The sequence below is a fragment of the Arvicanthis niloticus genome, chromosome 13 (assembly GCF_011762505.2).
Source record: "Arvicanthis niloticus isolate mArvNil1 chromosome 13, mArvNil1.pat.X, whole genome shotgun sequence".
In the NCBI taxonomy this organism is placed as follows: domain Eukaryota; kingdom Metazoa; phylum Chordata; class Mammalia; order Rodentia; family Muridae; genus Arvicanthis; species Arvicanthis niloticus.
The window spans coordinates 42596819-42619875 of NC_047670.1; the positions used below are offsets into that span (position 1 = coordinate 42596819).

The 23057-nt window shown below is 43.7% G+C and overlaps 1 protein-coding gene across 1 annotated transcript in view; it reads left to right on the forward strand.

Moving 5' to 3' along the window:
• Positions 1 to 23057, forward strand: part of Tg (thyroglobulin) — a 178488-nt gene that overhangs the window by 74670 nt on the left and 80761 nt on the right. Inside the window, exons 34-39 of the mRNA XM_034516550.2 lie at positions 2 to 145; positions 6903 to 6968; positions 15610 to 15744; positions 17098 to 17262; positions 19191 to 19413; positions 21020 to 21113. Of these exons, the coding sequence (XP_034372441.2) occupies positions 2 to 145; positions 6903 to 6968; positions 15610 to 15744; positions 17098 to 17262; positions 19191 to 19413; positions 21020 to 21113 (827 nt within the window). The remainder of the gene's footprint in view (position 1; positions 146 to 6902; positions 6969 to 15609; positions 15745 to 17097; positions 17263 to 19190; positions 19414 to 21019; positions 21114 to 23057) is intronic.

Genomic DNA, 23057 nt, shown 5'->3' on the forward strand with positions numbered 1-23057 from the left:
GGAGGAGAGGTGACCTGCTTAACTCTGAACAGCCTGGGGATTCAAACGTGCAGTGAGGAGAATGGAGCAACCTGGCGCATTTTGGACTGTGGCTCTGAGGACACTGAAGTCCACACCTATCCCTTTGGGTGGTACCAGAAGCCTGGTGAGTTACCTGCTCTTGGCAGATGTGTCTGCTGTTGACCGTATCCGAAGCCTGCATTAGGATGATGTCTTAGGATCAGGAAAAAGATTACTCAGAATTCACTGGATACTAATGACAGAAATGGATTCTATATAATTTAAGAAGAAAAGAAATGCCTCGGAGACTGCTCATTTACTTAAAGGAAAGATTATAATTAGGTCTCAGGAAAGATGAATCAAGACCAGGTTCACAGGTATAGTTAGCTAGGGTATATAGTCAACTTCTTTAGTTTGCCACTTGTGGTTGCTTTAGAGGAGCTGCTCATGGTATCTTATAGAAGCCTTACATTCAGGGTCAGGTTGCCCAGCATAGTCTATGAATAGCCCTACTGCTGGAGGGAGAAAGGGGTAGCATGAGTGGAGGGCTCAGAAAATACAGAGGTACTAGGAGAAAGGAGGCTTAACTCCCTTAGGTACTGTGGCTGGACAAGCAACAAAGTCAACAGTGTTCACTCTGCTATGATCCCTTGGTCTCCTCACGTGTTAGTTTTTATCCTCTGTAAGGATGATGAACTATATGGCAGTGCCAGGGAAGGAAGGGGGCAGCCTGCCTACATTTTTAGGCATGTAAGTTAGCATTTCAGGAAGGACAGCTTGTGTAGGTCATGAAGGCAAGTGGCTGCATCATCTAAGACTCATTTCCAGGTCTGTTTTAGGAGAACAATCTGAAATCAATGAAGAAAAGAGTAGATATTTCTGTATGTCCTCAGATAAAGTTATAGTCACATTTGATGTTAGCATCCTTCCTCCATAGGACAGGCTAAGACGCATACCACTCCTTAGCTTCTGTCAGTAGGACAAGTGACTGAGGTTCACTTATCCCATCCACCTAGGTTCTGGGTGTCTACGGTGTAGACAACTGCACAGAAACTAGAAGAGACTAGCCATCAGATTGTGTCTCAGGAGCACACTCATGAAGATGTCTCAGAGATGAAATTATTGTCTCAGGAAGTAACAGAGAAGGTGAACAGAAGATCAGTGTCCCCAACCTGACACATATGACACTTCTTTCTTAATTCCATTTTTGAGTGAATCTGTACAGTACTGGCTGTTCTTGACACTTCCCTAGAAACTAGGGTTATGTAATAGTTGCTGTAACTGAAGACTTCGAGAAGTGGAACTTCAGTCTCCATAGTCTTCATACTGTAAAACCACCATTTCCCTACCTAGTTTGGGTAATGAGAGAAAATGGACATTCTTCCTGTGCCTGCTGTGTATCAGAAACATGCTAGATCTACATGAGCCTTTGCATTTCGCATTATGGGAGCTCAGTGGAATAACTTACAAGCAACTGATTCATCAGCTGAAAAGAGTTAACATGATAGAACAGCTGCTCCTGGTGTGGTCTTTCTTGCCCAAGTCATGTTGTAACTAAAGGGTACAGTTTGTTTTCTAGTGCAGTGCTTGCCTTAGCCTTGCTTATGTATCTATGTGTTCTTTAGTTTTGTGGCAGTTAATATGGACAAGATTATTTCTAGGCTAGAAGACATCTTCCTGCTAATCACTTGATTTGTCATGATTTGAGAGGTTGCTCTGTTGGAGTTTTCTTTTCTTTCAACACCTTGAATATTTTTAGGTAAAAAAGCGGGGAGTTGTATAATGAAATTGCCTCTGTGGACTTATATTTCCATACAGAGACATCTCTAGGCATTACCTTGAGGACCAGGGAGGATAGGAGCATGCTTGCTTAATACAGTAGTCCTATATAACCCTCATAGACAGCTGGAAGCCTTAAGCTGCTTCAGAGCTATGCCCTCCTTGTCTGTCCTCTTACCTTTTCACCCCACCAGCATCTGGAAAAGTCCACTTTCCATTTTAATTTGACTACGAAAGAGTTGGACAGAAGAAGCTTAAGCAGTAATTCATTTGTTCAGAATGTGATGGAAGTCAGGCCAAGCTGTTTCAACATCTTGACAGGCTGGCAAGGATAAGAACCCAAGGTACTCCTGGTTCCAACAGGTTCCAGCTGCTCTGGTCCTTTTCATCTGACAGCCTGGAGTGCCAGGGTCTTCCAACACATATTCTGTGGTTCAGGATAGGGACTCAGGAGTCCTGATCAGAAGCCACATGGCAGACAACAAAAAGTCTTATCAAGGCTGTCACTCAACAGCAAATACTGCCACGTCGAGAACCCTGTGGTGTAACAGCCTGGCCTCTGTTCATGAGCTTTCATACTAGAGCTCAGCACTTTGGAAACACTATCTCATTAAATCCTCATTCTCCTGTCAGAGGGGAAAGGAGAGAGGCAGGGAGGCTCAAGGGTACATAGCAAATGGTTGACAGACCTGGGACCCAGTTAATTTGACCTCTTAAGTGGCTATGTCACATGGCAGAGTGAGAATGATCCTGGTTTCCTGACCTCCAGGAACTCTCTGTCTTAAAGGGATCAACAGATGTTGAGGAGGTAAACTCTTGTTGCTAGGATTCCCACCTTTAGGCTGGAGCCTTCAAAACTTTACTGGGTATCTGCTCTGGTGTTCTGTGCTGGTCACTGAGCAATGGGAGAACAGAATGTTGCTGGTTTTCAAAGGCATATCCTAGAGAGGCCAGAGTGAGCATGTGTACACTGCCTACAGAAAGTCTGATTGCCGAAAGTATGGTCAAAACAGAAAGAGAAGCCATGGTCTTTGTTTTTGTATCAACTAATCATATATCATAGCAGAGAAGACTCTGTACAGGCTAGAGAAGGTGGCCTACACACAGGCAACACTGAGTCTCAGCTTTGAAGGGTGGGCCTGCTCCTAACTGCCTTCCCTTAGCCAGTTCTTGCACAAGAGACATACTTTCACTGAGGAACTCTGATAGGGAGAAGCTGTAGGAGTTCAGACCTGCTACAGTCACAAAGAAAAGTGGCCCTTCTTAAACACTGGCTGTCTGCAGACACCATTCTGTGCATGCACATGGTATCAGGGTACTCCTAGTGGGGACAATTCTTTTCCTTTCCCCCATGCATTTTCTGACCAGAGAATTAAATCACAGCAATGCCACAGGTGTTCATCCTTTGGATGAAGAGGTAGAAGACTGTAAAAGGGAAGGAAGAACTGCTCTTTTACAGGAATTATGCCAAAGAGACTTGAGGGAAAAGTGAGTCTGAGATAAAGAGTAGATGACAGAGGAGCAGAAAGTAAATACGTGAGAAACATATGATCTTCACACCTCATGGCTTCAGCAAAGAGGGCTGCATGCCAGCCATTACATCCTGACTTGTTTACTCTCACTGTCCCCACAGAGGCTGAAACAAAGCTGAGTCCTCCCATGTCCAGGAAAAAAGTACCAGGATCACAGAAGCATCAAAACAGGTCCCCACAGATCCTGTAGTAATGGGCTTGTGGATACTACTTTCCTCAAGTTCATGCAATTTCTGGTGTTTCTTAGCACAGAAAGGTAGAAGTCTGGGGCAACATTATGAATGAAAATGAGTTGTCTGTAGACTTCCCCAGGAGCAGGACCCAGAAAAGAAACATTCTTGGTGTCCAGAAGACCAGGTGTGTATGAGTGCAGGACCCTGCGGTTACTCAGGTCCATATATCATAAGCCTAGCACTTCCTGAATGGGTAGAAACAGACCCTGATAACCCCTGCATCTTAAAGAAGATTGCCCCCTCCACCCCATTCATATGTGCACCACATAGGCTTCAGTGGGGCTACATTTGGCTTTGTTCACTAAGTCAAATGTGTCTTTTTAAAATAACAGTCACAGCTCTGGGTCCTTTCTTCTTCTAGGTAAGGTTCCTCAAAACCCGTTGAAGTTACAGACACAAAAGAGACAGAGACATTAGGAAGGGAATGACAGTCTCTCCTAGTTATCCTTGGGACCCACACAGATGGTGCCACATTTACAGAGCTCTATCCCCCATCCTCCCTCCCATCATACCAACATGCTCACACTTACCAGGCACCATGTGTTCCTACCGTTGGCCAGCAGCCAGCATTCCCTCACCATGGTGCCTTCTATCTACTCACAAGCTAATGAGGTAAGGCTTATTCTATTTCTTACACCCAGATAAGATGAGATTGGAGCTTTTTTTTTCCTCTAGAACTTCTGACACAAAATGTGTAGTCCCATCTGCAACCAAGATCCCAAGTCTCTAGACATAAGCTGGGTGTATACTGATTCTTTCAGTTCTCTTGCAAAATACCTGAAGCTTAAGTCAGAACTCAGAACCTGTGCAAAGGGTACAATCTTACAAGCTTCTCCACTACTTGCTAACTATAAGCTCAGGGCCTCCTGTTTTTCCAGGCAACTGACTGTAAGTTAAAAATTTCCATTTCTCCCCCTATTGTCCAATAGTTTGCCATAATAACTCAGGGAATACAGAAAGACCATTAGCTACTATTCATAGTTTACTAGGGCAGATTCAACTGGGACTGGGCTAGGGTGTGGCTCAGAAGTAGAGTGCTTCTCTGGCATATGTAAGTCTTGGGTTCCATCTCTACCAAGGCAAGCAAACAAAAACCAAATCTTTACAATCTAATAGCTGTGTGGAAGACAATGTGGAAAGTGGGGTAGAGGATCCCTTGCCTCTCCTGGCCGTGTGCTCACCAGCTGTGGAGCTTTCAGCAGCTGAGGAGCTCTGTACCAGGAAATAGGATGAAGTCCTGATGCTCAAATCTTACTACATGCCAGTTTCATAAATGCTTGTTGTATTCCCTGAGGTCAATACTCAAACAGACCATGGCTTGTTTCATGCCACTGGATTAGTACTGGAGGCAGATCTAGGAAGCAGTATCTACAAGTGGGTGCTGGGAGCTTTGTCTTAGTTGCCTGTCTGTCCTCAGTCCATAGGCTTCAGTTGTTTCTAGCTTTTCGGTAGAACCACACACAATACAAACAGAGCTCTCTGTAGATTTCAGCATAGATTTCTAGGACAGTGTACCCAGATAACAAGAAGTACACATTTGGATAAACACCCACAGCAGATGAACAGACTGTTCCCTAATGGCTCTACTTTTGGGTTCCCTATTCTGAGCTTCTTCTGGGAAGGGACAACAAAACAGGCTGAGACTGGAGTCCCAGATACAGACCTGGTACAAAGGGGTATGGGGGTTGTTGTTATCAATTGTGGTCATTCTTTGTGATGTTTTCAGTATGACGGTGTGTGTATTCTCAGCTCAGAGGTTGGTATAGGAAAACCTATATCAACCTCTGATATATCAAGTCTCAGAAATATCAAGTCTCAGGCTGATCTCTGGCCCCTCCTTGAGGCAACTTTAATGTCAGCGAATGTTTGGCATTTGATGTCTATAAATAATAACAAGTGGTGCCTCCAGGAGAGTGGAACAAAGGGAGAGAGACGAGGGTGTGACTGAAGGTCTGGAACCTTGAGAGGCCGGGGCTCTTACTAGTTACCACAGAACAGGGTGACTTATAAGGAGATATCTCTCACGGTTTTGGAAGTAGGAAGGCCAATTAATGGTAACATGCTGGCATCTGGAGAAGGCCTTCTCAAACTGTAACAGGATAGAGGCAATGCATGGTAAGGATTTTCTTCTCACCTAGTTCCTTAACAAGGTGAGAAGAAAATCAACACAGTAGAGACAGCAGCTTTTAAAACAGGATTGCTCCCAGGATCAGATCCAGAAGCCATGCATACCTCCCCAACCTCTCATCTACACCACACCATTTATCTATTCATGAAGGTGGGAGCCCACATCCCTGACCACCATCAAAAGTCCCACCTATAGATAGTCATAGAGGTAAATGAACTCCCACAAGAGTTTTGGAGGGAGCATTCAACTCATAGCTTGGTGTTTTGCACACCAGACCAAAGGGAACAAGATAGGAGATAGAAATATGGGGGAGCCATGATGGACTTTTGCAACCAGCATAGAAACATACTCTGACCTGAGGGACAAGAGATGGTGACATGCGTGTGCCTTTATGAGGGGGTGACCCTCTGAGTGGATAATGCCTGAGTTTTTTTGACTGCTGGCTATATTTCCTAAGCTGCAGTATCAGAACCTATGAGAGAAAGGAGTTCTGGGCTTGGTCCTCTTTAATTCATTGGAAGGAGGAAGAATAAGGGGCTATAAAGACTTGGATGTATTCAGTGAAGGGAGAGGAGGGATGAGGATAGAGCATTTCTGTGTCATCTACAGGGTGAGCAGCTCCTCACCAGGTTCTTACATCATCTTCACTATACAAATACCAAGGCCAGGCATCAAAACTAGATGACCACTCCCTGTGCACTTCTTCCTCATGATATATCATCTTCAAAGCCAAGTGTGTCTTTCCCCAAAGTCCAGTTATTCCGCCCCCCAACTCATGTAACTTGCAATTTATCATTGCCATTTATTGATCTTTTGTGCCATGTTTCTGTAGCACATATTATGTATTAGGTTGCCTGCCTCATGTAGTCCCAGTGACCTTGGTAATAGGTAGTGCTATCTTCGTAGTACAGATGTGGAAACTGAGGCAGCTTCAGAGGTTATGACAGCAGGCTTTTGTGGTGTGTGGCTGACATGAGTGAACAATGCATGCCACTCCTAGATGGAAGCTGTCAGGCAATATTGACATGAACTGAAACCTCTTTACCCTGTGTGGTAGTATCTGAAGCATGATTTTGGACAGAGCCTTCCTGGTCCAGGGTTATAAGAGAAGAAGTCATCACAAGCACCACCCCTGGCTCATGCTGACTCACACAGACCTGTGATTTCCACCACTGCCATGCACCTCTGCTGTTGTATCTGTAGCTAAAAACTGCTTTTTCTTCTTTCCAGATGTGTGGAGTGACACTCCCAGCTTCTGCCCATCTACTGCCTTGCAATCCCTTGCTGAGGAGAAAGGTAAGTTCACTGTCTACCTCATTGTTCTTGGGAGAGTTACCACCTCTCTCCATTTCCTATTTTTTCCTTTTCCTTTGTATAATGACTTAGCTTTTAAGGCATGCCACTGTTACATTCATAAATTCTAGATTTTGTAGATGAAACACACTTGCAGGTTTGCTAGACACCAGCAATGTGCCCTTTCCATAGATATAAATGACAGGAGTACACACATAACAGCTCACAGGATCGGATGGCTTTTAAGCCTGCTGTTTTCCTTGTCCTATCTTAATTATGCATAACTTTTCCAGATATTTTGTAGACTCATACAATCCCAGGCAAGGCCAAGAAAGTGGTGTTGTGGTATCAAAGTCAAAAAGCAGTTGTTTATTTATTGAGGCAAGCCAGTTATAGCTTGCAGCTACTGTTCAGAGGGTACACAAGATACTGAAGCTATGGTTTCACACCCAGGAATTCAACCAAAACAGAATCAGACCCTTCTTATGTTCTGCTGCAACATGCTTCAAGTGGCTGCGGGTAGCAGGGAAAGCAGGACTGTGAGGGATGGGGATCCTCCATGCTCTAGGGTGAGGTGAAATAATCTGGCTAATATGGAGTAAGCCTTCTGCACTGTCCTTTTTCCATTTCTCCCTGTCAAAAAATGAGAAGCACATAATAGGTCCCGGATGCCACTCAGCTAAGAGGACACATACCTTAATCCCTGTTCTACGATATAATGCCTGAGAAGTTTGAGATACCTATCATTATGTCCCTATCTGAGGAGCTAGGAAGGGGTTATTTGACACCAAGGCTATGGCTGAAATGGAAACATGTCAGCCTATGTCATCAGCCTGCTTCCCACAGACAAAACAGCTAGCTGAAAAATCACACAACAGGTATATATAGATTTTTTTTCCTTAGGATTCTGTGTTGGGTGTCTGATACACACTTTACCAGGTGCCAGTTCCCTGAAGTACTATGAGGCAGGTGTTATTATTGGTATGTCATAGGTTATAAAGGTGTAACCTCGAACTGATAGCACCCAAATCCTCACTGAAGATTCATAACTAAACCAAAATTTATTCTGAATTGTGTCACAACAGTATATAAACATTATTGGGACAGTCAAAGTGTTCCAAAGATTTGTGGTGTAGTGTAGGCACGCATGCACTCACGAACACACAAACACACACACACACACACACACACACACACACACACACAGAGTCACCTCTGTTTTACTTGCCTTTCCCATGCTGGAGGCCACCACTTTGAATTCTTGTTACACTTGTCTTTGTCTCTAAGTTGCAGACAGATCCCATTGCTACTCAGTCGATTTTAGAACCACCCCAGCCCAGCCCCCTCCCACCCCCTGCCAAGCAAGAGCTAGCCGACACACTGGCTGGCATATTCCAGTTTTATGCTTCTCTGTGTGTCCAGACATACTGCTATTTTCTCTACCATAATGTTACAAATCCCCGTTGGATAAACATTGTGGTGTGTGTATATTACCACACTGCTGCTGAGCTTTCTAAAGCACACATCATCGTGCAGGTCTCTGTGTGGTCATCTGCTTACTCTTTGCTCTCATGTGCCAGCTTTCGTGACAGTCACGGTTAAATGGTTAAATAGTTGAAGATACTATTGTGTTGACAGTGGTGGTTGTCCTATTTTTGCCAAGTCTGCTAATGTCTCTCTGGTTTGGCATATTTGGTTTTTATGAATCTTCATCATCATAAAAACGCTGGGATGAATAAGCACTCAGAGCTCCTTCTGAAGGCCAAACTGTTTACAGAGCTGATTCTCCAAAGAGGAATTTTACACCAGACAAAAGCGATATTTTAAGACTTGGCTCACGCTACCTAATTGCCTTCAAATACTTGTTCCTAGCTTTTGGCTGTGAATTAAAGTGGTTTTTTTTCATATTACGTGCTCATCATTCTTAAATATCATCATATCAAAAATAGCAAATTTTTAGAAAAACAGTGCTTGGGTATATACATGTCAAATATAGCTGCAAATGTACAAATGAAACCATAGCAAGGAGTATAATGCTTGTCCTGTTTGTGTTGCTGAGACTTAACACACCCACAGGAGAAAACAATGAAAGTAATACAGTACTGAGTGTCTCCCTCCATGTAGTCCACAGCTCTGAGAAGATGTTTCCAAGTAGAGTTGATGTCACAGTAGTTTTAAATATGCCTTCAATGAGATAGATTCAAAAGCCATCTGGACTGAGAGTCCCCCATCGACATGCAGAGTTTGGGGTTAGTACGTCAATGTGGATCAGAAACAGGGTTTGATTCTACCTTCAGTGTTTTAGCTTACCATTGTCTGATTCAGACAAGTGTGTGTGTGTGTGTGTGTGTGTGTGTGTGTGTGTGTAGCATACACACTTGAGAGTCTCATCCTTGTGTATTTTCTCTTCTGGGTGGAAAACAAGTATCAAGCATTTACAAATCATTTGATCATCACCAGGAAAATAGATAATAACATGGTTCATTTTCAAATGAGGAAACTGGGGATCTAATTGGTTAATTGCTGAGCTATGAGTCCATACCATCTGGCTTGTCCAGGAGATAGAAGAGATTTACTTTGATTGCATTTCGAGAGCAGGTTAACAGAGGTTAACTCTTGGGTATAGATCCCTGCAGAGGTCTTATCTCTTATCTTCCTGTCTCAGTTGTGTTTATTTGTTTCTGTTCTTTGTTGGCATTTCAATCATGGACCACCTCTGATTAAAATGAGGCTTACCTGAAAGCCAGACCCCAAGTAAAGTCATCATGAGTTAAGATGGTGGCTTTCCAGTGAAAAAATAAATCCTTACAAAAAGTGTATGATGTCAGTTTGAAGGGGCAGAGACCATAGAAACCGAGAAGAGTGGGGTATGCCTGCAGGAAGACTGACAGTTGGGTGCTTAGTATTCAAAACTGAGTATCTGAGGAATTAAGGGAAGTGGGAATGGCTGGGAAGTTTCTTCTGTTATCAGTGGTAAGGGATCATCCTCACACCAGGAGCACCTCCAACAAATGGTAGACATTTTTTCCATAGAGACACACTAAAGGAGATCTCTGTGGTTTCAGGTGTACCTCTCAGTGGCCACACCATAAGAAGGTGCCTTCTTCCCCTCTTTCTTTTTAGAGGAACATCGGATTTTTCACAAATGATATTAAGTGGGGAAAAACCACATAGTATACTTGTGACATGGTTCCCATTGACATAAGGTCACATATAAAAACCAATAAGACACTGAGCAGTAGCTACTGCCATTGTGTGACAGGGTAAATGTTAGAACAAAAGCCAGCTCAGATCTTGAGGCTGGCCAGGGCAAGCCTCCCTTTGCTGTCTTGACACAGCACTGCAATGCTAGGACCTCCATTTGGAAGAATTCTAATACTTGAAAATGCTCCTAGCTCTGTGAGCTAACATTTTTCCTGGAGTTGACCTGAAATGAGGAAACTAGAATAGTTTAAAATGGTTCTGTCTGCACATAAGGAACATCTTCAAATGTATTCTAGTCTAGCTTTTTAAAAGCATAGTCAACATTAGAAAGAAAAGACATGAGGAATGAATAAATCAACCCAATTAGCATATTCATGACTGCATTCTCTTATAACAGCTTTTGAGGAGAACATTTGAAATTTATTCTGTTATGCCAGGCATGGTACACATGCATGTAATCCAAGCATCTGGGGGGGGGGAGGGGTGGCTGAGGAAGAAAGATCAAGAATTTCTAGGTCAGTCTAGACTACATAGTGAGAACCTTTCTCAATAAATAATAGTACTGAGAATGATGATGATGAAGATGATGACCACAATGACAAGAAGAAATTTTTATTCTTAGCAATTTGAAGCTTACTAGATAGCACAGTAGCTATCCCAAACCTCCTTCCTCCACATTATACACATGTGTCCTAATGTTACATGATCCATCAATATATATGTTAAGGAATAGTCAAAGGAAACTTGAGAAAGGCATGTAAGTGCCAGGGCCAAGTGACACAAGTGGAGCAGCCCAGGGACACCCAGCTTGCTCTGTCCTTTATGCTAGTCCATGCTTTCTGCTCTGTTCATCTCTTCAAGGGTTCTATGTTTTTTAGAGGGATATATTGCTGTGGAATATTCTAGATGCAAATATTTTCTGCCTAAATTCTGTTCAGCTTCGGGGAAATCTGTCTTCATGGTGTGGCAGTGGCACACTTGAATCCTGAGTTTGGATAGTGTTACTGTCAAGCTGAGGCTACTGGGCTATGGTAAGGACTAGGCTGTTTGTCACCAGCTCATGGACAAGGATCCAGATCACAATGAGGCCAAAGAGTACAACCAAGCTCTACCCTGTGACCTGGATTGGAACCTCTATAACCTTTAGATGTCCCATGTTTTTTTCTTCCCAGACCTCAGTCCCTCCTACTGTGAGAAGGATTAGTTTAAGTTAAGGAAATTCTGTTAGGTTTTCTTTTATTCCTGTTCCTGTGACTTGTGTAGAGCAGGCATGTATAGATGCCTAGACCCAGAGCGTAGGCTTGGGAAAGACTCATGCAGCTGCAAATGTCAGGGGATCCTCCTCACCAACCAAAGCCTTCTGCTTCATGGAGGATATCTGGTGTGTAATGCTGTAGTTAGATTCATATTTTGTAGCAGTCAAAGGTCACAGTGTAAGAATGACCACAGATAGCCAAGACTGGCAGTAAGGAGGCTTACCTCGAGTCTGTGAGGGACATTTCCCAGACAGGCTAGAAGGTAGATTGGACATAGGAGCTGATAAAAAAAAAGATAAGGGAAAGAAAGGCCTCATCTGGAGATCACTAGCCTATTTTCCCCAGCTAGAACGTTGCTATAATGTATTGTCTATGCAGAATAAAAGGAGGCTTGGGCTGGTAAGCTATCACTGGGACAAAAGTAGCTGAGAAAACCATCCTTTGAAAGGAAGAATTGATTCCAGCTCACTGTTTCAACCTGTGATCACTTGGCTTCACTATCTTCTGGCTTGTGCTGAGATAGAAAGGAACATAAGGACATCTTTCCTTTATGCCAACAGTGGCCACTTTAAAAATAGAAGGAAAATCACATTTTTTAACAGTATCATATATTAATTTTCATAACATTCAAACTAGGAAATGAATATAGAATTTTATGATCATTACCCATGATCACCGAAGACATACTCCTGAAATTTGACAGGGAGTGTTCTAATTTAATTCAGAATAAATAACTAAGAATGTTTTTTAGGAATCAAAATACTATACAAGCACTGCTAAAAACAGATGGTAAAATGGGAAATTAGATAGCCTTGGTTTAAGTTGTGTGAGAATACATCCATCATTCAGCAAGAGATACTTGACAAAGAAGAGGTACCTACCACAGCAGGGGTTGATGCACAGTATTTAACTTTACACATACACACACACACTCACCATATATATTATACACACACACACACAAACACACTCACCATATATATATTATACACACACACATACACACACATACATATACACACACATACACACACACATTGTGGGAGTGTCTGTTTCGTCACAAATGGCTCTGGCGTCATAATTATAAATAAATGTAGAGGAATCAACAGGCATCATCTACTATTCAATCCCCACCTATCAATCCCCAAATGGCTGCCACATCCTCATTACCTGGAAGGAAGATCACCTAGGGTAGACCTTGACTCCTGCATTTGGAGATTAGGTTCCTCCCAAGCTAGCGACACCACCTGATTGGTTAACATAATAGACTTGGAAAATGATGTATTATTTACCTCTTATGTTCTTGAATAAGTGATGGTGCAATGGTGTTATGAGATCCTGGCTGATAGTAGATTAAAAAGCCACCAGGATCTTCAGCCTTCCTGCTTCAGCATGTCTCAGTGTCCTCAAAAACCTTGTTGTCAGAATGACTACAGGAAGTCTATGGCCCCAGATGCTGGCCTCTCTTAACCACAAAGGCTCACTCAGGAGGTTTCCTGTATGCTTAGGAGAGTACAGGTAGGAGTATTGGCAGGAACTTGGTCTCAGACCGTGGGGCATAACACAAGAGTTTGCTCTCACTTGGGGATAAAATTTACTCTTTAATTACAGAGACAGAGCCTAAACATGGAGTATGGACAAGGTTTCCTTCTTGGGGCCATAATTGGCTGCTGTGGTTCTGAAACCCATGATCACTTGTCTCTGAAATTTCAGCTTCCCACCATCTAAGAACACCGAAGAGTTACCACATCACAGAGATGTTTATTTGAGTTGTCTGTGAAAATAACAGCATGAAGAGCAGGCTTAAGAAAATGAAAGCCCAGAAGAGGTTGCCTGGCAACAGTTGAGCACAGAAGGACCCAGGTCCTGACTCCTCTGTCTCAAGAATAGTGTTAGAAGGCAAGGCATGAGGGATGACAGGATTGGACAATAAAACCCTCCTTGTGGCATTAGTGTTTTTCCAGGAGAGATTGGGAGAGCTTGCTTGTTCTATGCTCTGCCACTTGAGGATATGAGAAGAAAGCAGCCATCCTTGAACCAGGAAAAGGGACCAAAAACCAAGACTCATTGGTACCTAGATTGCAAGCTTTAAGTTCACAAAACTGAGAGAAACCACTGTTGAAAGAAACCACTGTTGCTATTTAAAGTGCTCAGTCTGCTGAATTGTATTACAGAGGGGTAACAGTGAGCACTTGGGGTAAGGCTGTCTCATGGTTTTATTTACCATGCTAACTTTAGTGCCATCTCACCCACCAGCACTGGTGTTAAAGACAGGTTGGAGATAGAAATTACAGGCTCTCCTTATAGCTTGTAGCGCTGTGCTCACTAAGCAAAGACCCCCCACGCACCTCAGAACAGAGCTCTGGAAAGTGACCTTGGGACCATGACCTCAGAAGCCTCATTCTTATCTGAGTTGGCCCCTTTCTGGCTTGTTTTCCTTGATGAATTCATTCACTTTACACCGTGTTTATGAAGAAGCACTAGACCCCTAACCCTTGCCACACTTTCGGTACTGGGAGGTAAAATCTGATAATGTAGACATACATTCAGTATAACACCCAAGACTGTCAGAAGGCTCTGCTAACCTAAAGTCCATACCATGAGTATAAAAACAGTAAACTTCTATGATCTTTGAAAGCATATATATATGTGTATATATATGTATATATCTACATATATATGTAGATATATACATATATCTATGTATATCTATATATATGTAGATATATACATATATGTCTACATATATATGTGTGTATATATATGTAGATATATACATATATACATATATATCTACATATATGTGTATATATGTATCTACATATATATCTACACATATATGTAGATATATATCTACATATATGTGTAGATATATATGTATATATATATCAGTTTACTGTTCTTATATATATATATTGGAAAGCAGGAAACAATTTTCTACTAACTTTCAGTGCTGTCCCTGTTGAGCTGGGCTTTTCTAGAGTCAGCAACCTTGGATGTGCATTCAGCCCATACCCCAGGATAGAGCAGTGCTGACCTCTTTAATGTTATTTCTGGACACTGACTTACAGGTACAGTCCTTCTTCAGAGCACCCCCACCCCATTGCTCAGACACATCATTGTTCTCCCCTGGCCTACCTTTACTCACAGCTTTGGTGCCAATGAAACAGGCTCCAACAAGTCTGTCTGTCCATACACAAGCCTTTCTGTCTGCTTGCTAACTCCTTGTTCCTGCTCCTTGTATCACATGCCATGTACAGAGCTTGGAGGTATCAGAAGACAGCCATGGTCCGACATAGGCTCCATAGCTGTGAAGAAAGAGTCCTCACACACTGGCAAGTGTGTTAATATCCCCGAGTCTCATTTACTTTATGTTTAAAAACATATGTCATGATTGTTTCTTCCAGGAAACAGACTGTGAGATAGACACTTGCATGAGGTGATCCTTAAACACAGAATGCTATTGACCATGTTTATATACAGAATACTGTGTAGGTTAGCACCACAGGGAGAAAGGACAGGACAGCTCAGGCCTGAGAAAAGGAGGTTTATGTTTGAGAGGAAAATAATGGCCCAACCCATCTCTCTGGCAGCAACAGCTGGTTCAACTTTTTGTGAGGTCAGAAAAGACTCCAGGTCTCTCTGCATACATTAACTTCTCCAAGCTTTAGACAGAAGGTCAATGGTAAAAACTGACTTAGTTTGGACATGAGAATTTCACTTCTATGGGGGACCTAGGTAGCCTATCATAGTGTGGTCATGAGCAACAGGCTCATGAAGTTGGATAGGTGGAATGTCTATGGAGTGTCTGGCACTCCATCTCTATGGCTATCTTGTGGTGTTCTGATCTGCATTGTGTTGCTATGTCACTGTTGCCTTGTCTCCACTTCCTCTTCATTTTTCTAAATTTATAGACAAGGACATGACTTCAGGTCCTTGCCTAATTGTCAACCTTTAAACCACTAGACTTGATTCAGAGCCTGCCCCACAGAAAAACTTAAGTAATTACAGAATGGAGAAGATAAAAAGGCATTGCGTTACACAATAAAAAAAAAGACAAAGACATAGCTTCACATAATGGAAATCTCACAGTAGCCACTGAGGTAACTTTTGGAGAAGTCTTCCACAGTCTTCTTTCTATACTTGGTGATAACCACATGTGATTGTCCCGTTTTGTCTCTCAGTTGCTTTGAACTCCTGGCAGACCCTGGCCCTATCTTCAGTGATTGTAGATCCATCCATCAAACACTTTGATGTTGCCCATATCAGCACTGCAGTCACCAGTAACTTCTCCATGGTCCAAGACTTCTGCTTACAGGGTAAGGGAATCCCCCAGAAGGGGTATAGCAGGGCCTTAGCCAAATACAGCCCTGTATAGCAACCAAAGACAAACAGGAGATTCAATCTGGCTTTGGAGTGCCTGACAGGAAACAACTAACAGAGGAGGGGAGATATAAGAGTAGCTCTTCCCTGGGCACTCTACAGTCAGTTTGCAACTGCTAGCCAGCCTTGAGCCAGTACAGAAGATCAGCAGACAGAAATGTGATTATCGTGAAGGTAAGAAAAAAAAGAGGTACATGGAGTCAGGTGGTGCCCTTAGATAACAGGTGGTCTCTCATTGAGAGAAAGTGTGTGCACCCTGGACAGGCTCCTGGGACAAAGCCAAGACCTATGGGAAAACAATAAGAAATGCCTTTAAAGCAATTTAAAGAGTGATCTATTGGCACAATCATCCTCAGATGCAAATTTCTTTAGAGTCTCTAGTCATTGGTGATATCTATATAATAACTAGATCATCACACAATTCTAATATTCCACAAAGTTTTTTCCCTTTCTGAGAGTGACTAAGTTCAGTTAAAATTTGCACACTGAGTTCTGAACCCTATTGACATACACAAATGGAGAAGTGAAGGCTATACTGCCATGTACAAGTTGTGTACTACCCTGCTCCGGACATTCAGAGACTAGGCTTTGAATAAAAGGCAGAGCTTATACAGCTCAGCCAGTCCAGAGAAGCTGCCCCATTTCCAGAGCCATTCTCAGCATTGAATATCAGAAAATAGATTAAACTGTGTTGGAAAGCACATGGCTGTACAGGAAAAGACATAGTTCAAGACAGATCCTGACGAGCACGTCACAGGCTAAGGAAGATGAGAGGAGGCCATAGGTGACAGATCTGAGGAAGGTACCAGGAGATGAAATATAGAGGGTTAAGTTGAATATGAAGCCCATGGGAACCTATGGAACTGTCTTTAAGCAAGTGAATGAAAAGAACACGTTTATGAGATGATTGAACTAACAGAAACTGGCCATTTGTGTAAAATATCTTGATGGAGGGTTAAGTTTCTACCACCACTGTTTTATTCTCAGCCCTGGCTCAGTGTACAGAATTTATGAATGAGATCTTCTATAATGAATAGAAGAGTAGATAGATAGATGGGAGGATGGACATACATGTTGATGGATGTATGGTGGGATAGGATGGTTGGATGGTGGATAACTTTGTGGATGAATGAATAAGATAGATGATTGGATATATGTATAGTAAGGTACATGGATAGATAGGTGCATGAATAAATGGATGGCTGCATGCTTGGTAGTATCAATACATAGTTGCCTGAATGAGATAGTGGCTCTGAGTCTAAGCCTCTTTTTCTTTGTGTGTTCTCCAGAATGTTCCCGTCACCAGGACTGCCTTATCACTACCCTGCAGATCCAGCCTGGGGTTGTGAGATGTGTATTCTATCCTGATATACAGAGCTGCATGCACAGTCTACGGAGCCATACTTGCTGGCTTCTGCTCCATGAAGAGGCTGCCTACATCTACCGGAAGTCGGGTGAGCCTCGGACTGAGCCTTGGACTGAGCCTTTGCAGCCATGTCTTGGGGCTGGAGATGGCTGGGAAGGATATTTGGTTGGTGGCTTGGAGGGAAGTGGTTTTGAAACTCTTAAGGAAAACTTGGCCAAAGGTTGCTGGCTAGATAGCATTCTCCTGGGTGAAATAAGGGAGGTTGGATGAATTTCCATTTCTCTATCACATTTATTCTTTGATCACAGAAATTCTTTGAATTTCATAAGATAATTAAATGTGTTGTGTTTTGTTAATGCTGTGTGGTTAGGAAAGCTCTTGCTTCATACCTTATCTTGCCTGCAGGACTGGCACCTTCTCCTCCTGTCAGAGATCAGCACTGTGTGGCACAGAGAAGTTGATGACTTCTCTGACTTCACACAGCTTGTGATGGCAGAAGGGGAGGAATCTAGGGGCAGATCTGTCTCCCACTGCCAGCCTCTACCTCAGACCCACCCCGCCTAACAAGTAGATCATAAATGCTCAGGGGGAACTAGTTTAAGCTCACTTGTGTTTAAAATCATCCAGGGTTGGAGCTATAGCTTAGTAGTAGACTGCTTATCTAGAATGCACAAGGTGGGTTCTACCCCCAGCACTGCATATAAACAAATTATTCATAGGTCATTCACAGTATATGCCAGGCATTCAGGCCACAGCCAGGGGGAAGATATAAACCTATCACCAAGGATATCTGTAAAGAGCTGTGAGCCAGGAAGCATGAGCCAGAGACTGCGTAGAAGACCTGCCCTACCAAACACACTGAGGAAATGCATGGCTATTGAGGTGCTGGCTGTACCTGTCATTCTGAAGCAGAATCACACATTTTCTCTAGAAAGCGTCATATGAAAAACATAATAGGCTTCATAACTATATACCATTATTAAAGATATTCAATGCTATTGTAGGTTCCTGGTCTTATCGTTTATCTCCAAGTTGATATTACAGCGTTGAGCTGTATTCATTTTTACCAGGATATTCAGCCAACAGTGTAGCTAATCTATGTGGGAGTTCTGAGAAATTAAGATTGGGCTTTAAGAAACAAATTAGGTGCCTCACTGTTAGTCCAGGGCTGAAGTTCTGTGGATCTTCATGTGCTGAGGAGGAGTGCGCACACCTGCACCTGTGAAACAGAGTACCGTCACCAGTCAAGGCAGTCCCGTGATTAAATAAAAGGCAGTTGGGAAGAATCCAGTATGTCTGCAAGGGTTCGAAGGGACTGCTAGCCATTTGGCATGTTTCCTGAGTTTGTGCTTGCAGACAGCCTGAGCAGGCAGCACCAGACAGCCATCAGTGGGAAGCATGCTCGATGCCCAGCTGAGGTGGTGTTTGCGCTCTTGCTCTTGCCCTAGCATATGTCCAGCCCATGGCATACAGCTACTTCCATGAAGCAGAAGAAATCTTGGCCATATTATCAGCCACAGTCCTAGACAAATACCTAAGACCCTTAATTACAGTTGTTGGGAATAATTTCAGTCAGGACTTGTGCCCGAGGCCCTACTAGAAAACCTGTCTGTCCTATTTCTGTCTGGAGCTCTAACTCATACCACAGTAGGTTTTTAACTGAGGTTGATGGTCTCTTACTGTGGGCCCAAGTGTCCCATTCTAGGCTCCCAGGTGTGGGTTAGCACCTACTCTTTGGGAACATCAGAAGAATGCAGGAGACAGTTCATAAACAGGAATCAAAAGGCCCTTGCAGGTGCTTTGTGCCTCATGGAACAGCTTCTGCTATTACTAGTCATACTTGGTGGTGTTGACACTGAATGCTAACCTTGGCCAATCCTTAACTATGGATGCAAATGAACCACTGACCTTTTAAAGTTCATTCAAACTACAGGGATATTTGTCTTCTTGCTGAATACTATCTGGAATGCCAGTTCTCACTGTCTGTCTATCCCTCTGCCCTTGCCTACTCACCAGGAATCCCTTTGATCCAATCTGATGTAACATCCACACCTTCTGTACGAATTGATTCCTTTGGCCAGCTTCGGGGTGGGTCTCAGGTCGTCAAGGTGGGCACTGCCTGGAAGCAAGTGTACCATTTCCTTGGAGTTCCATATGCTGCCCCACCCTTGGCAGACAACCGCTTCCGGGCACCAGAGGTCTTGAATTGGACAGGCTCCTGGGATGCCACCAAGCCAAGGTATGGAACAAGTGGCACTATTTTGGTGAATACCCCAGAAAATGCCTATCTTGGTCTAATCTATCATGGCATAGCCAATATTCTAGTTAAAACAAAATACGGGACTGCATTTCATTAGATAACACTAGGGTGACACAGGTGCCCAGTTTCAATGGGTCAGTGCTACTGTACTTAGAGGCAGGCCATTTGCTGAAAAACCTGTGTGTTCTGTTCCAAGCAGTTATTCTGGAACCCAATGCCAAGGAAGTGCTGCATTTATCAACGTGGCTCTGCTTAAGTCTCCTTAGCCATTTTTGTGCAGGAACTTGAGGCTGTGGGAGAATCTGGAGTAGATTCATATGAGGCAGGCCTGAAGTGCCCACATGCATCACACCAGTCTTATAGTTGTCAAAGGCAACAACATCTGATGTACACAAGGTGCTTTCTCTTTTTTTTTTCTTTTCTTGACCTCTTTCCTTCCGTTATTCTTTTTTCTTTCTTTCCGAGATAGGATCTCACTGTGTAGTTCCAGGCTGGCCATGAACTTGATGTCTTCCTAACTCAGCCTCCTGAGTACTTGAGACTATATGTGTACTGCCTGGTAACTTAATGGAATTGGAAATTCATCATCAGGGGAAGAGTAATGGGTCAATGAAAAAAATTTAAGAGTACCTGTCCCAACTAGAAGAGTGTAAGGAGCTCTCTTTCTCCTTCCCCTTTCCTGAGCTCTTCACTCAGATCTTATTTCTTTTCATCAATCCTTTCATGTTAAACATTGACACATGATGAATAATACTGTAGTATTTTATGAGAGAAGTAACTTAGTTCTTCGGAATGTAGGCACTAGGTACCTCTGCCACCTACATTCCTCCTTGGGCCTCATGGCTCTGTCCTCAAGAGAAGTGTTTTCCTTGTGCTGTGTGACTCTGGCTGTCGAGTAGGTGCCTATCCCTAGAAGTATAGGATGAGGGCTCCTGAAGCCCTGTAGTAAAGACGATGAGGATCACCTTAGTGGAGTGGCAAAGGGAGTTGTGATAGAGTCGAGTTGGCCCCACAGTAGGAAACCCCAAGCCCAGAGGCACTAATTAAAGAGCTTTTCTATACTAAGATGTATAGGCAGAAGAGGTAGGTGATCGCCCAGATCCTGGGGAGACAGTACCTAGAGAGCTTAGCACTGGCAACTCTTGGGAGATGAATCAAGTGGCCTTGGGTAGATGATACTTATGTGATTATCAGAGGAGATCCAAGATGAGCTTTTAAACAAGGGGACAGCCAATCCTCTTCTCCGATGTGGAAGGTGGGTCTTACATCTGTTCTGAGGGCAAAGTTTGTGTAATGTGATAAGAACCAAGGTCCTGCCAGCTCTCCATCACTTTCTCTGGCCTTGGTCTCTGGCAGTCATGTTTACTTCTGAATGGCAAATTTCTCCACAGGCATATGGCCAGAGAAGCTCATAGACACACTGCTACTTTCTGGCCATATCTATGACCTGGAGCTTCCTGACTGCTACAGAGTTACAGAAAAACCAGGCCTTTCACTCTGGCCACAAGAAGTGGTTTTGGAGGATAGGGAAGGACAGCAGATCCCCTTGCTATTTCTCTGAAAATTCTGTGCCTTATTTCTGCAGGGCCAGCTGCTGGCAGCCAGGTACCCGTACCCCCACACCTCCACAAATCAGTGAAGACTGTTTGTATCTCAACGTGTTTGTCCCTGAGAACCTGGTGAGTGAAGAAGCACTTGCTGTGTTGTCTGATGAATCCTTTGGCAGCACCGTTCCCACCTTCCCTGGGCTCTATGGGACCTGTGCTCCTAAACCATTATCCTTAGAGGCACTGAGCTCCCTTGTGAGGGTCAAACTTGAACAGGTGGCCCCTAGAGCTTCCCAAGAAGGCTCCCATGTAAGGTGTATGAAGATGAAGTGTTAGACTGTGATCTAACTTCCTGCATCTGCTTAAGAAGCCACTGCTGTCTTATGAATGAGTGATTGGCGAACCACAGCCCATGAGAGAAAAGGGAAGCAGGAAGACTGGTAACAACACTCAGGGAACGTGGTGTGACTGCCAGCCTTCTTCCCTCTGGCTCACTAGCTGTGAGAGTAAACTGTATCTTGGATCAGACATAGCCTGCTGGTCTCAGTGAGCACAGGCATGAATGCTCTCTTTAGCCACAGCACAGAATTATGGAGCCTTGAATAAAGGGGGTGATAAGGTTCTGTTCTGCCCAGAGCTGGTCATACTACACACCTACCATACTCAGTTAAATCCTGGAAATCACATCCCTTCTGGCTTCCACTCCATTCGTGTCTTACAGAAGGCAGCTCAGGTTCTATGACCCCCAAGGTAGCAACTTTGAGGGAGGGAAGAAAAGTAGCATGGCTCCTGCTCTCAAAGCTCCTGTGAGAATTAAATCTTCATATGTTGGTGCCGGTCTGAGACTTTATGGTCCCTTGGGAAAGGCCATAGCGCTGGGGTATTAGAGTGGCGTGGTACACTGGCACGGTAAGACCACAATTGAAGAAACGAGGGACTCAGACTGGAAGTGAAGAGAAACGACGGCCACTTGGGCATAGCTACTGACATGGTGGAAAGAGGATAAATAGGGGAAGTGGTGGCCTGTCTGCAGTGTGATTGCAGGCCTCCCAGCCCCTCTCAGAAACCTTAATCACTCTTACAGGTGAGAGGACAGGGGTGGGGGGGATCGGTCTGGAATGCTCCAAGGTCACTCAGCAGGGGAATAATTACAGCAGGCTGCTTGGGGCTAGAGTTTAGGGGTGAATGCCTCATACGAACATTTTATACATATGACCTCATCCATAAGAAGATAAAATAGGTGGATTTGCCATCTTTAAGCTAATAAGAACTAGCTGATATAAGGACATGGGTGGGCCACTGGACTGAGTGGAGAATGAGCCTTGTCTCTTGACTCTGAAACTATTGCTTCCTCCCCCACCTATCCTGCGGGTATTTTGCTGATTGTGTTAAGCCATTGTTATAGCCCCATCAAGACCTTCAGGAAGGGGAGTTGTTCCCAGCAATGTGGGACCTGTACACACAATTGACGGGTCCTGAAGAGGAGGCCCTAGTCTGTGGATGCTTTGAACTGCAATGACCACAGAGGCTGAATGAACCCCATGTTATCAATAGTGGATAACTACAGCCAACTGGATCATCCCCTTCCTGGCCTGTTACCAGTACAGCTACTCAGCTTTGGGGCAGGGTGGAGCTGGGGGTTACTCTGCCCTATTCCACAGACCCTGGGACAATGAGGCTGAGTGTCAGAGCTAGGCTTCTGTGAGGTCTAAAAAAAAAGCCTGCCTGGAGAATCCATCCTCTCACACAGTAGAGATCTTGGGATAGAGTTTCACCAAGGTAAATGCCTCAGAATATGATGAAGGAGAGACCAGGCCTTGACATTTAAGACTTGTCCCAAGGACCAGGAAGGAAGTCTTCTGAAATAGACCAGGATCAGACCAGGGAGGAAGTAGATCTCTAGGTCTGTACTGAGTGTGGATCCTACCCCTACACATTGTGAAACATCAGCAGAGCCTCCGTTCTCCTACCCATGGAATGGGGGACAGTAACTCCTTAGAGCTGACACCACAGACTTCCACAGTCAGGCAGCTTGAGCCACACTTACCTGCTTTTCTTAACATTCTCAAAGCTTGA